The sequence below is a fragment of the Chanos chanos genome, chromosome 15, assembly GCF_902362185.1.
Source record: "Chanos chanos chromosome 15, fChaCha1.1, whole genome shotgun sequence".
Lineage (NCBI taxonomy): Eukaryota > Metazoa > Chordata > Actinopteri > Gonorynchiformes > Chanidae > Chanos > Chanos chanos.
The window spans coordinates 4,432,447-4,447,446 of NC_044509.1; the positions used below are offsets into that span (position 1 = coordinate 4,432,447).

Below are 15,000 nucleotides of genomic sequence, written 5' to 3' on the forward strand. Positions count from 1 at the left end.
GACCTTTGTTACCTTTAAAAGCCTTGTTTCAATCAATAAATGGCAGTGTTAAAGAAACTCAAACCTTTGTTCAATCCCATATATAAAATTCAGCCTTTTCATACACTCTTTCCAGTTAAATTCCAGATCTTTCTCTTCACCGTGTGAAGTCACAGCCCCTCCTATATTTTATTCCTGTTTAAAGATTAAACCATAATTAGCCAATTTATAAGCAGCATGTTCAACAGTGATCAGAGACTATAGAAAATAGTCATTGACATTTAATGCAAGATCCTTCAGGATTTGATGTGTGACGTCGCAGGACGGCTGGTTTCACCCATCCACGCAGATTATTAACACCTGGCACCTGGCTTCTAAGGTACCTGGTTATACCCGCAACTTAAAAATGAACGAAGACGTTGAAGGGTGAAGCAAAATTATAAATACAGACCAGTGTCAAGCCGACTCAGCAGTTCTAACAATGGGGTTAATCAGGATCACTGACGGAAAGGTTGGTCCAGTGCTTTACAATAGAGGCTTGCAGCTGGAACATGTTCGACAAATTCAGACACAAACGAATGACCGCTCTGCTGGAGCTCGTTGGGCGTTTTTCGGATTTGGCGGCTCGGACGGGATCCTGACAGCTCCCCCCCGGGGACGAACAGGTGGACTCCCCAGTTAGGGGTCGCTTTTTGTCCCTTTTCGTTGTTCCGTATGTACGGGTTTTATGCAGATAATATGTATCCTTTTTCCCCTTTTTCCAGCTGTGGGGGCGTGGCAGGGCGGTACTTGATACCTTATATAGACTTCAGATATTTAAAAATAAAGAGTAAACATGTCGTGAGATTTGTGCCATTGAGTGGCCCATTGGAAAAAGATGCCTGCTCAAGAGTTTGGCCACAGAGAGAGCAAAGCAGCGCGGGACGGCAGCGGACCCAGGCTTCATTGTCTGGATTATAGAGGGATTTCAGAGCAGTCTTGTAGCCCAAACTTTAGCTACAGTGTAATTGAGCGACTGATTATACTGTTTGACATAGCCAGCGGTGATTGCTCCAAATGTGAAACCCCCACACGCCCTTTGAACTGGGAGGAGAGGGTCCTACACAGTAAGTCTGTGTCACAGCTTGGACACTACGGGGAGGGGTGGTGATATGTTATTGTTTTCCCATAATAGCCGTGGTCTCCTTTTAAATTTCACAGAGGAACTGTACCATAAAGGACTTTTTTTTTTAATCCCAAATGTATCATTTTTGACAAACAAAATGATCATCTTCTAACATCTGTCGGTCTGTCTGTCTGTCTTTGTCTATAGCTATATTTGTAATCGAACTGATGTAAGATCCAAAATCGAATATAAGAGAGATCCCACTGTTTTTCACTCCCCCAAAACATAAAAATCTTTCATGTATCATTTAGCTCAGTTCATCACTGTCAGACTATATTTAACTGAGCGTTTCCACGGTTCTGTTCTTTCAGAGATGAAGCAGGCGGTATATGTTGGGAGATGGAGTAGTGTTGATCTAATTCTGTCCATTAAAATATCTCCCCGTTCCCCCGCGGCCCCTTCCTCTCATTCCAGGAGCGGAACGCCGAGAATGCCATCGAGGCTCTTAAGGAGTATGAACCCGAGATGGGAAAAGTGTACAGAATGAACCGGAAAGCCGTCCAGAGGATCAAAGCGAGGGATATTGTCCCCGGAGACATCGTAGAGGTGGCTGGTAAGCACTAGCACACAAGAATACACAACACATCACACACATACACACACACACACACATAAAATCTCTCTGTGGCTCTCACACTTTCTGGGTTTGACGCGGGGCCCCCATTCAGTCTCTCTCTCTCTCTCTCTCTCTCTCTCTCTCTCTCTCTCTCTCTCTCTTTCCACGCTTTGTCTCTTACCAAAGCTGAAATGAAATGCAACCAGAGGATGAATACATAATTCACTCCTGAATGTAAACATTATGTAGTGGTTGTTCAGTGAGGAACTTTAGCTGAGAAGTGAAGCTGAGAACGTCCCGTTTGTAGATGCTCACTAAGCGTCCAGAACATTCTACCTATGGCCGTATCTGTCTCTGTTTTTACATCAGACATGCACAGTGGTCTAACGCTAGTCTCCACACTCCTCCCCCTCCACTTCATGATAGACCAAACACACTGCTTGGCAGCTGTGTGTGTGTGTGTGTGTGTGTGTGTGTGGGACTTGTCCAGTGTCTGCAGTGGGCACAGTGAGCGTTGCCGTAGTGCCAAAGCAGCAATGTGGGCATGGTCCAGTGCCAAATTGAGTGTCACCATCATTACACCCCTTACCCAGGACACACACACGCACGCACACACCCCAGCAGAAGGCTGTGTGTGTGTGTGTGTGTGTGTGTGTGTGTGTATGTGTGTGTTACCCTGTGTGTATGTAGTGAGCGTGTACGTGTGTGTGTGTGTGTTTACATGCGGGCGTGTGCACACTTTTGTTTATGTGCTATGTATGGGCTGAGTATGTGCAAGTGTGTGTGTGTGTGTGTGTGCGCGTGTGTGTGTGCGCGTGTGTGTGTGTGTGTGTGTGTGTGTGTGTGTAGGCCACTAAAGTGGCTGTGGTTTTCTCTGAGTTCAGGCCCCCTGTTTAAATTTCCAGGCTGTTACCTTCTGCTTTTCCATGCTGTCAATTCCACCATACGCCACCTGGACCCTGCTGGAGATCTGTCAGCCCCACCTCTTCTGCTTTCTCCTCTTTTCTCTCCCTCCCTCTCTCCCGAAAGGCTCGTACACAGGGCTGGAGACACACACACACACACACACACACACACACACACACATTTGCGCGCCTTCTCTCTCTCTATCTCTCTCTCTGCCTTTCTCTGTGTGATCCTGGCTTTGTGAATGTGTGCAGCTAAAAATAGATTTGTTGTCATTTGACTGTGAGAACATCTGTGACCCACACACACACACATACGCAATCGCATATACACACACACACACACACACACACACACACAAACGGACACACACGTAGTCTGCAGTCAAGGTCTTGTCATCAAAGTAATTAGCGTTTGTTTCGGTAAACCCCTGTTCGTTAACGAGCTCTCGTCTGAGTGTCCGCGAGGTGTGTGAGGGGGGGGGGGGGGCGGTGGGAGAGAGGAACGAGGGATGCTAGGAAAGAATGACGAGAGAAAAGGTGGGAGAGAAGGAGGGAGGCAGACAGGGCTGCACCGACACTCTCTCATAATGACAGCAGCACCCTGGTGAAAGAGGGAGAGAGAGAGAGAGAGAGAGAGGCTGAAGTGTTTTTTCTTTTTTTTTTTTCTGAATGGATGCGGTGGAAGACTCATTCACTGCGTTACACAATGGGCCCACTCCAGTCTCTCCTCTGGCTGCGAATGGCTCCGTCTGAGGGAGAAACCGCGCTCGGTTTCCGAGGAGATAAGAGCTCGGCTCCTCTCAGGGAGGAGCAAAGGATGAGCCTCCTGCCTGCTGATGAGATGCCTCCGCTGCCGAGAGAGTGAGGAGCGGAGAGGGAGAAGTGTGGAGAAGTGTGAAGGGCAGAGAAATAGAGAATGAATCATAAAAATGAGAGAGCGAGAGAGAGCGCGAGAGAGAGAGAGAATGAATCATAAAAATGAGAGAGAGAGAGAGAGAGAGAGAGAGAAATCTATTGGCAGGATCAAAGGATAGTATTGGAGAAAGAGAAATATGTGTGCGCATTAAAAATCTCTCTCTCTCACACACACACACACACACACACAGGTTGGTTAGTTCACCTGTTTGCACACTTGCAGGTGTATGTGTGTGTGTGTGTGTGTGTGTGTGTGTGTGTGTGTGTGTGTGTGTGTGTTAGAGAGAGAGAGAGAGAGAAAGAGAGAGTTAAGGAACAGGAATCTCTTTGTTCTGGGGCAGGCCCCGGGGCCTCTGCTAGAACAAGCCTACATTCCAACACGCACACACACACGCACACACACACACACACACCCACCCACCCACACACTAGGGACACCCTTAAGCCTTGTTCTCCTGGCACCTAAACTCAGACTACATCACGCATCAAGGTCAGGTTTGACAGGGGCGTAAAGCGTTGCCACGGTGTCACCTTTGATCCCAGCGTTTTCTGGAACTATCCCCGAGGGTTTGCGTCTGAACTCGAATACCAACGGGCATTAATGCTGCGTCATCGGCACCATTTTTAATGTTTCTGTTTGTACAGTTGTAACTCGCTCTCCAACAACACCATCCCATAGAACCAGCTTTTTTTCCCCCACTAAGGTGAGCGTCAGGGTGGGAATTGCCCCCTAAATCCACAGACTCCCTCACTGGGGCTGTGTGGAGTAGAGCCCTGTCTCAGGTATGGGATCTTTCCAGTCTAGAACGTTCTTTTCGTGTGGACGGAGCGCCTCCATTTTGGGGAACGGGAACGGGCACTCATCCTGATCGCCCATGCAGTTTTTTTTTTCCCATCCCACAAAATGGAGGACGAGTTTAGGCTGGCGAAATGGGAAAAAAAACCCCTGCAAAACGGAACGAAATTCCCGCCGCAGTGGTTTGATCCCTGGGAATTTGGTGTTCCCTAAATCTGTCAGAGGGACAGGAAACGACTGGCACAGTGAACGGTTTTCCTGCAAGTTCTCGGTCAGTCAGTGGTGTTTGGGATACGGCGACAGTAAATGTCAAAGGTCAGGGCATGCAGTTCCACTCCCAAATCCTTCCCTCTGATAATATGCTGACATATCGTTATGAAAATGTACTAACAAGCTGACACATGTGTGCCACGCACACATCGCACACACTCACACACGCACACATACACTCACAATAGTAATGATAATTTGATAGCTGGTTGGTGTTATCAAACGCCATCTGCATTGGAGTGTTAAGAGAAGTCTCTCTGTCTGTCTATGGAGCATTGTTGCTCTGACGACACTGTCTTGTTGCTAAGCAACTTTAAACACACATAAACAGACAGACAGGGCTCCCCTAACCACCACTGCCCCCGCCCCCTCCCCCTCCCAAAAAAAAAAAAAAAAAAAAGACTTTTTGTTGTCTCCTGGGAGGTAATGGTAGTGCGAAGTGAAAAAAAAGAAAAAGAAAAAAGCCAACATGCTAAGAATAGGTAACCAACGCAAGAGCATCCACCCAAAACCCAAGCGTTCATATATTTACTGCATTTCCCCCAATTCCCCCACACCCCTGCTCCCCCCCCCCTCCCTGTCTCCCTGCCCACGCCGCAGAGTCCTTCCTGCATCGCCCTATTAGCACGCAGAGATTCCATCGGAACGTTTGGCACGGGAGAATCCGGGATCGGAAAACCGTGCCTTATGCCACTCTGTGTCTATGAAGAACATAATAGTACTGTACTGGGTTTTTTTTTTTTTCTTTCTTTCTTTCTTTTTTTTTTTTTTTCGTGCCAGTGTGTCGCTGGCTGGGTTTGGCTCTGCCTGTGTTATTTCTCTATGTCAACGCTGTGCCTTCCGTGCACTGGGACCCGCATAGCTGTAGTCCGGAACATTCCCCCTGCTTTTGCATTTTCAAGGCTGGAAAACATCCATCTCTCTCTGTATGTGTCCCTCTCTCTGTCCCTCTCTCTGTCTCTTTCTCTTTCTCTCTCTCTCTCTCTCTCTCTCTCTCTGTCCCTCTCTCTGTCTCTTTCTCTTTTTCTCTCTCTCTCTCTCTGTCTCTCTGGGGTCTGAAGAACTAAAGCTCCTTGGAAAGCTGAGAATATGGAAACCTAGGAAAGAGTGAACAAACTAACGCTTGGTTTCTCTCTCTCTCTCTCTCTCTCTCTCTCTCTCTCTCTCTCTGTCTCTCTTTGTGTTCATCCTCCTCTCTGTGTGTCCTCCAGTCACATTCTCCATCCTCTCTGTCGTTCTGTGTGTGTGTGTGTGTGTGTTTTTGTCTACTGCCTGGTTTCAGTCATTAGGTCGAGACTGATGACGATGCCGTTGTTCTGTCCTGATGGTCTGTTTCTCTGTATCCCTTTAGGAAAACTACGCTTTGTGACTAATCTGAATTTGTCTTGCCATCTGTTGCTTGATCAGTGATGAGATCGGTTATTCAGACACAAGGGAAGAACTCAATAAACGTCAGATAGATCCTTTCCCTTGAGAGGACAGTGAAGGAAAGATCCATAGTTAAGTAGGTACATGTTTTTCATGGTCTGACAGACACTCAGATCTTCAGCTATTCATTTATCTAATTTCGTTACCACTAGTAATATTGGCAGTCGCTAGAGTGTGTGATAATGTAGTACTGGTGTTAGGTTTAGTAATTAGTATTAGAAAAAAAAAGCAAACCTGTAAAGTCACAGAAAAGGAATAAAGAAGTTTTATGTTCAGGTCCCACTGTGTCGTTTTATTGTATGTAGAGGTCAGAGCCAGTGTTTTGTGTGTGTGTGTGTGTGTGTGTGTGTGTGTGTGTGTGTACATTCTCTGTAGCTCACTGTGCCTTATTCTCCCACCGTCTAAAGACTCTCTCACTCGCTCATGCTCTCTCTCTTGTTCTCGCTCTCTCTCTCACTCTCTCTCTTGCTCTGTCTCTCTCTTTCTCCATTTCTTTTTCTGTCTTTCTCTGTCTCACTCTCTCACTTACATTCTCTTTCTCCCTCTCCCTCTCTCTCTCTGTCTTCAACTGTCTGTGTTCTCACATTAACATTTAGATGAGTTTTGATTCCATTCACATCGCTGATGGCACAAGGAGGCTGTTCATTTCTTTTTCTAGAGAGAGAGAGAGTGAGAGAGTAAACAACCTTTATTCTGCTACCAACAGAGACAAAACTGAAACACAGCACCAGGTATGGAGAGCACAGTCAACTCAACCGTGTACGGTTATTACCGGGCCATTCAACTGGACTGCTTTCCACCAGACTAAACCTACAGTCTAAACCCAGATCAGACTAAACCCATCTTAGTCTCAACCCAGCTCAGACTAAACCCATCTTAGTCTCAACCCAGCTCAGACTAAACCTACAGTCTCAACCCATCTTAGTCTCAACTCAGATCAGACTAAACCCATCTTAGTCTCAACCCAGATCAGACTAAACCTACAGTCTAAACCCAGATCAGACTAAGCCCATCTTAGTCTAAACCCAGATCAGACTAAACCCATCTTAGTCTCAACCCAGATCAGACTAAACCCATCTTAGTCTCAACCCAGATCAGACTAAATCCATCTTAGTCTCAACCCAGCTCAGTCTAAACCTACAGTCTCAACCCAGCTCAAACTAAACCCATCTTAGTCTCAACCCAGATCAGACTAAATCCATCTTAGTCTCAACCCAGCTCAGACTAAACCCATGTTAGTCTCAACCCAGGTCAGAAGCTCAGAGACAATGTAAGGTGTGTGTGAAATAGGAGGTGGGATCTCCTCTTTGGAGCACCTGTGTCACTGACCCTGCTCCCACTCAGAGGAGGTGGTGCACGGAGAATGACGTCTCTGAGACCCCCGGGTGGTAATGTGTGTGTGAGAGAGAGAGAGAGAGAGGGAGAGAAAAGTGTACATTTACATGCAGTAAAGGAACAGACAGAGAATAATGACTACAGAGACTACATAGAGCAATCACAGTTAAAGTCATAGTTATAGTTATGTAGTTATTACTTATAGTTAGAACTAAACTCTTATAGAACTAAACTGTTATAGAACTAAACTGTTATAGAACTAAACTGTTATAGAACTAAATTGTAATAGAGCTAAATTATTGTAGAACTAAGTTATGTAAGAACTGAATTGTTACGTAAGTGTTGCTCTTTTACACTATGGTATTTGAAAGCTGAATGTCAGAGAGAGAGAGATAGAGAGATAGATAAAGATTGTACCGTTGGAGAAACCTTATTGTTTTCTCATTCCAAGAGCTGAACAGTGAGTGTGCTTGATCAAAGAGATGTGAGGGTCATTAGTTCAGAGTTCAGAAGTTGTTGTTGTTGTTGTTTTGGACCCATGCAGAGTCACAGAATGTTATCGTGTGCTCAGTTTCTCTCTGACTAAACCCTCATGTGTTTAGTCTCACTGGAGTACTTTGGCCTGGGTTAGTTAGCCTGAAATTGGCTGTGAAGAGAGCTGGCGTGTGACTTCTCAAACAGACATCATCATCCCTCCGTTCATCAATGACATAACATGTTTGTTTGTTCAACTTTAAAAGGCGAGAGAGAGAGAGAGAGAGGGAGGGAGAGAGAGAGAGAGAGAGAAAAAAAACCCTAATGGGATTCCACCCACATTCATACCAGTCCACCCCATTAACCTCACACGCATCCGTCTCCGAACGGGAGGGAGTAATTGGAACGCTAAAAGGTTCTATAATGGTTGTTCTGGTCTCTGGGTGGTTCTCCAGAACCCGTGGGCCCCCCCCCCCCCCCCCCGCCCCCCCCCCCGGACCAGCGAGACATGGAAAAGGGACGCTCAACAGAATAACGATGATGATGATGATGATGAAGATGATGATGATGATGATGATGACGGCACACCCTCTCAGAGAGAGAATATAGAGCGTTAGACCCCGCGCGGGATATGCCGGCTAAATATGGAATAGTCGCTAAATTGGCGAGGAGGAGGGAGTGGGGGTGGGGGGGGGGGGGGACAGGCCGTTTCAGAGGGAATCGCTAATTAAATCTCGTTTAGGTTTTCAGTGTCCTGCCAAGTTAACCCAAAATCGGTACTCGCGGTGATTCCTAAAAAAGAAAAAAGAAAAAAAAAAGAAAATAAACAAGGGGGGGAAAAAAAACAATTTCAAAGAAATGGAAAACAGGACAGATGTATTATTTTGTAATGATTATAACTTAGGGATCGTTTTGAGGAAGAATTTTTTCCTGAGCTGAGATGTTAGCCGTGGTCCACGTCAAGCAGAAATGATGACCATAAAAGTCTGTGAAGGAGAATGAGAGAAGGCTGGAAGGATGTATATTTTTAATCAAATCTACGTTGAACCCAAAAACTCCCAAAGGTTTTAGTCGAACCCCCTGTTTGAAAGGAAAATCTTGTATCTGGAGTGTTTTTTTTTTCCCCCATGATTTTGACAAGATTCTTTCTCAATCAAGTTTTTCTCTCTCTCTCCCCCTCCCTCTCTCTCCCTCTCTCTCTCTCTCTCTCTCTCTCTCTCTCTCTCTTTCTTTCTCTGTCCGGTAATGGAGGGGCTGTGTTTAGATGTGGTTGCTATTGATTGGCTAACGTTGTTGACTCCTTGTCAGTCCACTATTGAACAGTCTGTCCGGCGTTCATGCTTTTTGACTTTGAAGTAAAGTTAGACATCTCTCCCTCATCTTCAAATCTTTGTCCCTGGTCTTGTTTGCTTGTAGCTTTTGTCGATCTGTTGTAATTGAGTGTTTAGGTGAAAAACATGCAGTCGAGTGAATTTTCTCATTGTTGTTCTTTTCCAACAAGTCTGCAGGGACTCTCTCACACACACACACACACACACACACACACACACACACAAGCACAAAAGAAGGCTAAACAAAATGTCAAATGTGCTGTTCTGAATGCAGCACCTTGAAATTTTAATGATCTTGATTTCAGTTGGGTTTTTTTGTTTCTTTGTTTTTTTTTTCCCTTTTGGTCAATCCAGTCTTTTTCTGCACATCACACACACACAATTTCTCTTACTTTGTTTTTCTTATTATCATTTTATTTCATTTTTGCCACGGTCTGTTTTATGACTTATCGTATCTTATTGTTTATTATTATAGGGTTTTTTTTATTAAGGGTTTCTCTCTCTTTTTTTTTTTTTGTGTGTGTGTAGTTGGGGACAAAGTTCCTGCAGACATCAGGATAACCTCAATTAAATCCACGACTCTCCGAGTGGACCAGTCCATTCTTACAGGTACAGTGTGCTTCTGGGATATGTAGTTTGAAAGAGGCTATGTAGTATGTATAGTACTACTTGCAGTCGTAAGTAGTATTTCTCTGTTAGCATTATTTGAATAACCACATTAACTTCATTAGAGACGGTTTAGTGTTCTCGACACTGTTCACATATCTCTCCTCTGTGCTGATTATAGGATATATCCAAGGACATATCCATGTGATATGTCTGTATGGTGGATTCTGCCTTCTTGCCCTTCACTAACAGTGTACAACTGCTCAGAGAATAAAATAACTGATAAATTGTATGTGTGTGTTTGGTGTGTGTGTGTGTGTTATCAGGAGAGTCCGTGTCTGTCATTAAGCACACCGACCCCGTCCCAGATCCTCGGGCTGTTAATCAGGACAAGAAGAACATGCTTTTTTCGGTAAGCACCCCATTCCTGTCAGGGCTGGGATTCAGTGTGTGCTCGTGTGCATGTATGTGTGCGTCCATGTCCATGTGTGTGTGTGAGAGAGAGAGAGAGAGAGAGAGAGATTGTGAGCGTGTTGTCTGTGTTTATGTGTGTGTCTGTGTCTGTGTGTGTGTGTGTGTCTGTGTGTGTGTGTGTGTGTGTGTGTGAGTGAGAGAGAGAGATTGTGAGCATGTTGTCTGTGTATATGTCTGTCTGTCTGTCTGTCTCTCTGTCCTTATCCTATCTCCTCTCCCCTGCCCTCATTCATCATGTCAGCGGTGTGTATGGTCTTATTGTCCCCTCCCCGACACACTACACATAACAGAACTCTCTCTGCCACACAGAGCCATCTCACTCCCTCTTTTCTTTGGGTGTGTGTGTGTGTGTGTGTGCTTTCTTTTCCTTTTGATTTTCATATGCTGTTTCCATGTCTTCTCATTTTCTTAGGAACCGCACTGTAACACGTATCCATTACGCGTGGGGAAAGCCACGATTGTCTGAGGCGGTTTCTCTCGACCGGCCTAATGCCTTCTCCAGAACGTTATCTTGTTATAGGGGGAGACCCTTGGAAAACGCTTTGCTGTGGATATGACGGCTGATTCAATTATTCTGCAGAATTTTTTTTTTCCAGGTTCTCTGGCGGTGCGCTGTTGACTGAATGGATCCAGATGTCTCTGGACTGGCCACACTGTGTCTCTGACACCTTTTTGTGTTTGGGTGTGTGTGTGTGTGCGTGCACGCGTGTGTGTGTGTGTGTGAGCGAGAGACAACATGTGTTTACTTGTATTTGTGTATGTGTGTGTTTGCGCACACATATGTATTATGGACAAGCTGACCTCTATTCTCCTCTGTGTGTGTGTGTGTGTATGTGTGTGTTTATTTGTACTCATACCTCTCTTGTTTTTTAGGGCACCAATATTGCAGCTGGTCGGGCCATCGGCGTGGTGGTCTCCACCGGCGTTTCCACGGAGATCGGAAAGATCCGGAACCAGATGGCTGCGACGGAACAGGAGAAGACTCCTCTGCAGCAGAAGCTGGATGAGTTCGGGCAGCAGCTCTCCAAGGTCATTTCCCTCATCTGCGTGGCCGTCTGGGTCATCAACATCGGGCACTTCGCCGACCCTGTCCACGGCGGCTCCTGGGTGCGAGGCGCCATCTACTACTTCAAGATCGCCGTGGCGTTGGCGGTGGCCGCCATCCCCGAAGGCCTGCCAGCTGTCATTACCACCTGCCTGGCGCTGGGCACGCGACGCATGGCCAAGAAGAACGCCATCGTCCGCTCCCTGCCCTCCGTAGAGACCCTGGGCTGCACCTCAGTCATCTGCTCTGACAAGACTGGCACCCTCACGACCAATCAGATGTCGGTGTGCAGGGTGAGTGACAGCTGGTTGGGCAGATGTTAGCGATGTGTTTGTTGTGTGCTGGTGTGTGTTTGTATGAGAGTGTGTGTGTGTGTGTGTGCGTGTGTGCACCTCACATTCTCACAGTGACAGTTTTTGAGTCTCTCCCATTTGACATGACACACACCTTTTTTTTTCTCTCCATAATACGTCATCTCTGAAATTAAATTACACAACATGCATGCAATTTATAATTTATAGTTTAACTGACAGCTACTAAAGTTGAATGCAGTTGAATGTTTTTTTTCTACCTCCTCCCTCCCTCTATATGAATTCCTGTCAATCACAACAGGGTTGATTTGTAGTGTCATAATAACTTTCGATTTGACATTTCGGCTTCAAATCAAATCCCTGAACTGAGTTGTTGTGAGTGTAATGTTAAAAACGCGGAGTTGTAACGACATTCAAGACCACTTTTCCTTCTCTTGGCGAGAACGCTCAGCTTTCGGCGTCGTTCAATCTTGTGCGCTGGTCTGGGAATCGTCTCGTGGTGTGTCCGCGGCTGACGTTTCATGTGGGTTCCACAGAAGAAGCAGGTGGTTTTCTCTGGAATGGAAAATCCCCTGAGGTCCCGGAGTGTTTATCGTCGGTAAACACAGCTTTGACATTACGCCTGAAGTCTCGGCAAAACATGATGCAATTCTGCTTAGACGCTACTTACACACACACACACACACACACACACTCAGGACAAATACTCTGGGGTCACAAGCCAAAAGTCTAACCAGACTTTGAAATGTCAGATCTACCAAATGCTGTTTACTGATCCAAAATGAGTACAGCACCGCACTAAACCAGAAACAGATATCGTCATATATCGAATATCATCGCGTCGGCTGTATCGTCATGTTCGGTACATTATCACATTTGGTGTATCATTACAAGTATCAATGATATCCTATATAATCACTGCACCTTAGGGAGATACCGGACATATGGCACGATGATGATGAGGAGGAAAATAGTAATCTTCATGATTCTGATATAGTTAATTCCAGTTTAACTGCAGTGAACAGAAATTGTCTCTCTCCTTCCACAGCCTGCCATCTGAGCATGAGTAGAATAAACCAGTGCTGACTGTTTGTATTCCAAAATTCTTTTTATACCTACATAAACATGTTTTCACTCTCTCTCTGGTCCTACGTACATTCATATGTCCTTGCTGTGGTAACATCATTAATGCTAATGCTGAAATGCTAAAACTAAGCAAAACATTCACGCGACACAATTCCCTGATTTACCAAAACAGTTACCGAGGACAGAAGACACACAGTAACCTCATTGGATCTGTCGTGAACCTTAGCCCACCATTAACCTATCCTTGACCTTTATCTGACCCCCCCCCCCCCCCCCCCCCCCCCAGAGCAGCTTGACCCGAGCGTAAAGCGTGTTCCTCAGAGGTGTTTCCTGGACGCCCACGCAACCCCCCCCCCCCCTTTGCGCCAGCTCTGCGTGCCCGCTGGCTCCGCGAAAAAAGTCAAACCCTGTTTTTCTCCTGGCACAGTCCTGAGTCTTTTGTGTTTGACACACCCTCGCACGACACTGCCAAGTTCTGCTATATCGACCAAATTACCTCATTTGCCCTCTGTTGGCACTGCCAGGCCGTGACATAACCAAATGACCTTATTTACCCTCCGCTGGCATAGACAGCGCTAGCCAGCATGTTAACGTAAGAGTTAAGATTGGTGATTAGCGGTGGTTTTATCTTGTGCTGATCTTAAATTGACGAAACAGGATTAGCAGGAATGACTCGCAGTCTTTGTGTCTAAGATGAGAGATGGAACTTGCTTAAAAAGAAATGGAATGATAAAGATGACATTAAGTAAAGGAGTAGGAGTTGTTCATTTTCTCTTAAGGGAATTTACCTTTTCAAAAAGAAAAAAAAACCCCACAATACAACAACAACAACAACAACAAAAACGGAATGTCACCTCTGACCTCTGAGCTTTGAGAATGACACGGTCATCAGGGTCAGCCGCTGTTATTCATCGAGGCTTTGCTTTGACCTCATTTAGCCTTTTCTCTGTCATTATGTGGGAAAAAACTGAAGTGTAGTGATTAAAAGCGTATTGTGTCCGTCTGAACTAGGCTTCCGTGTGTAGATTGGGTGTTGAGGTAGGAGCAGTTGTCGATGTTGATATTGATGGCGTCAGAGACCATGTGTCTAATGTCTATGTTCCCTTACTATCCAACTGTCCTCTGTCTGTTCTCTCTTCCTTCATTCTTTACTGCGTGAAAAACAAGCTATCACCAGCACCTGTGTGTGTGTGTGTGTGTGTTTGGAAATTTATGGCTTTGTCCCTTACTCCCTTGTTGTGTGCTTTCTCTCTCTCACTCACACACACACTCACACACACACACAGTGAATCATAGCAGACAGTTTTGGGTGCGTGTGCAGGCAGGTTGGTAGCTGATCTGCTCCATGGACAGCAGCTGTGCTGGTTCTCCAGAGGAAGTACCTCATGTTTCTCTGTGCAGTGTCATTAGGGAGAGAGAGAGAGGGGGGGGGGTGGCAGTCTGTTCCAGTAATAATGTGTGTATATTAGAATAGGCATTAAACAGTAGAATTCTGTTTTTCTGTTCCTTCTCCATGACAACGACAGGGAAAAGCATTCCAAACAGAGCTTTGATTTTCTTTGGTTAACCTTTAGGACTTTATCAGTTCCACTTGTCTGTCTCTCTTTCTCTGGGAGATTTTGTGACCTTTCCCATTTCAATCGGAAAATGTTGATTGAATTACTCTAATCACATCACATCTTTCTTTCTTTCTCTCTTTCTTTCTTTTAATAGGCAAGTGTGTGTTGCTACTCTGTTATTTTCATACTTGGCTCTGAACGTAACTAGTGCCCCTCTCTGTATTTCAGTCAGACACAGAACATCACAGCTAGATATTTAGATTTGTTTATTTATGTTACTTCTATCTGTGTGTGTGTGTGTGTGTTTGTACTTTGTTCATATGATAATGGGTGATTAATTTAGTGTCCCAAGGGTTCACGGCATAGTTTGTTTGCGTGCATCTGTGTGTGTGTGTGTGTGTGTGTGTGTGTGTGTGTGTGTGTGTGTGTGCGTGCGCGTGTGTGTGTCTGTGCGCGTGTGTGTGCGTGTGCGTGTGTGTGTGTGTGCGCGTGTGCGTGTGCGTGTGTGTGTGTGTGTGTGTGTGTGTGTGCGTATGTGCGTATGTGCGTATGTGTGTATGTGTGTGCGTGTGTGTGCGTGTGTGTGTGTGTGTGTGTGTGTGTTATAGATGACATGGGGTTCCTCTCCCATGTTAGATAGTAGGGAGTTCCCTTTAGCCAGAGCTGCTTCATCTCCCACAAGAGAAGAATGTGCCGGAAAGAGCAGCCTGGCCCTGGGGTAAATATTTATTCTGTGTGTGTGTGTGTGTGTGTGTGTGTGTG

At 45.6% G+C, this 15,000-nt stretch overlaps 1 protein-coding gene across 1 annotated transcript in view; it reads left to right on the forward strand.

Moving 5' to 3' along the window:
* The window catches only part of atp2a3 (ATPase sarcoplasmic/endoplasmic reticulum Ca2+ transporting 3), a 60,714-nt gene that overhangs the window by 28,560 nt on the left and 17,154 nt on the right, over positions 1–15,000 (forward strand). The window contains exons 5-8 of the mRNA XM_030793099.1: positions 1,559–1,697; positions 9,686–9,766; positions 10,090–10,175; positions 11,111–11,575. Of these exons, the coding sequence (XP_030648959.1) occupies positions 1,559–1,697; positions 9,686–9,766; positions 10,090–10,175; positions 11,111–11,575 (771 nt within the window). The remainder of the gene's footprint in view (positions 1–1,558; positions 1,698–9,685; positions 9,767–10,089; positions 10,176–11,110; positions 11,576–15,000) is intronic.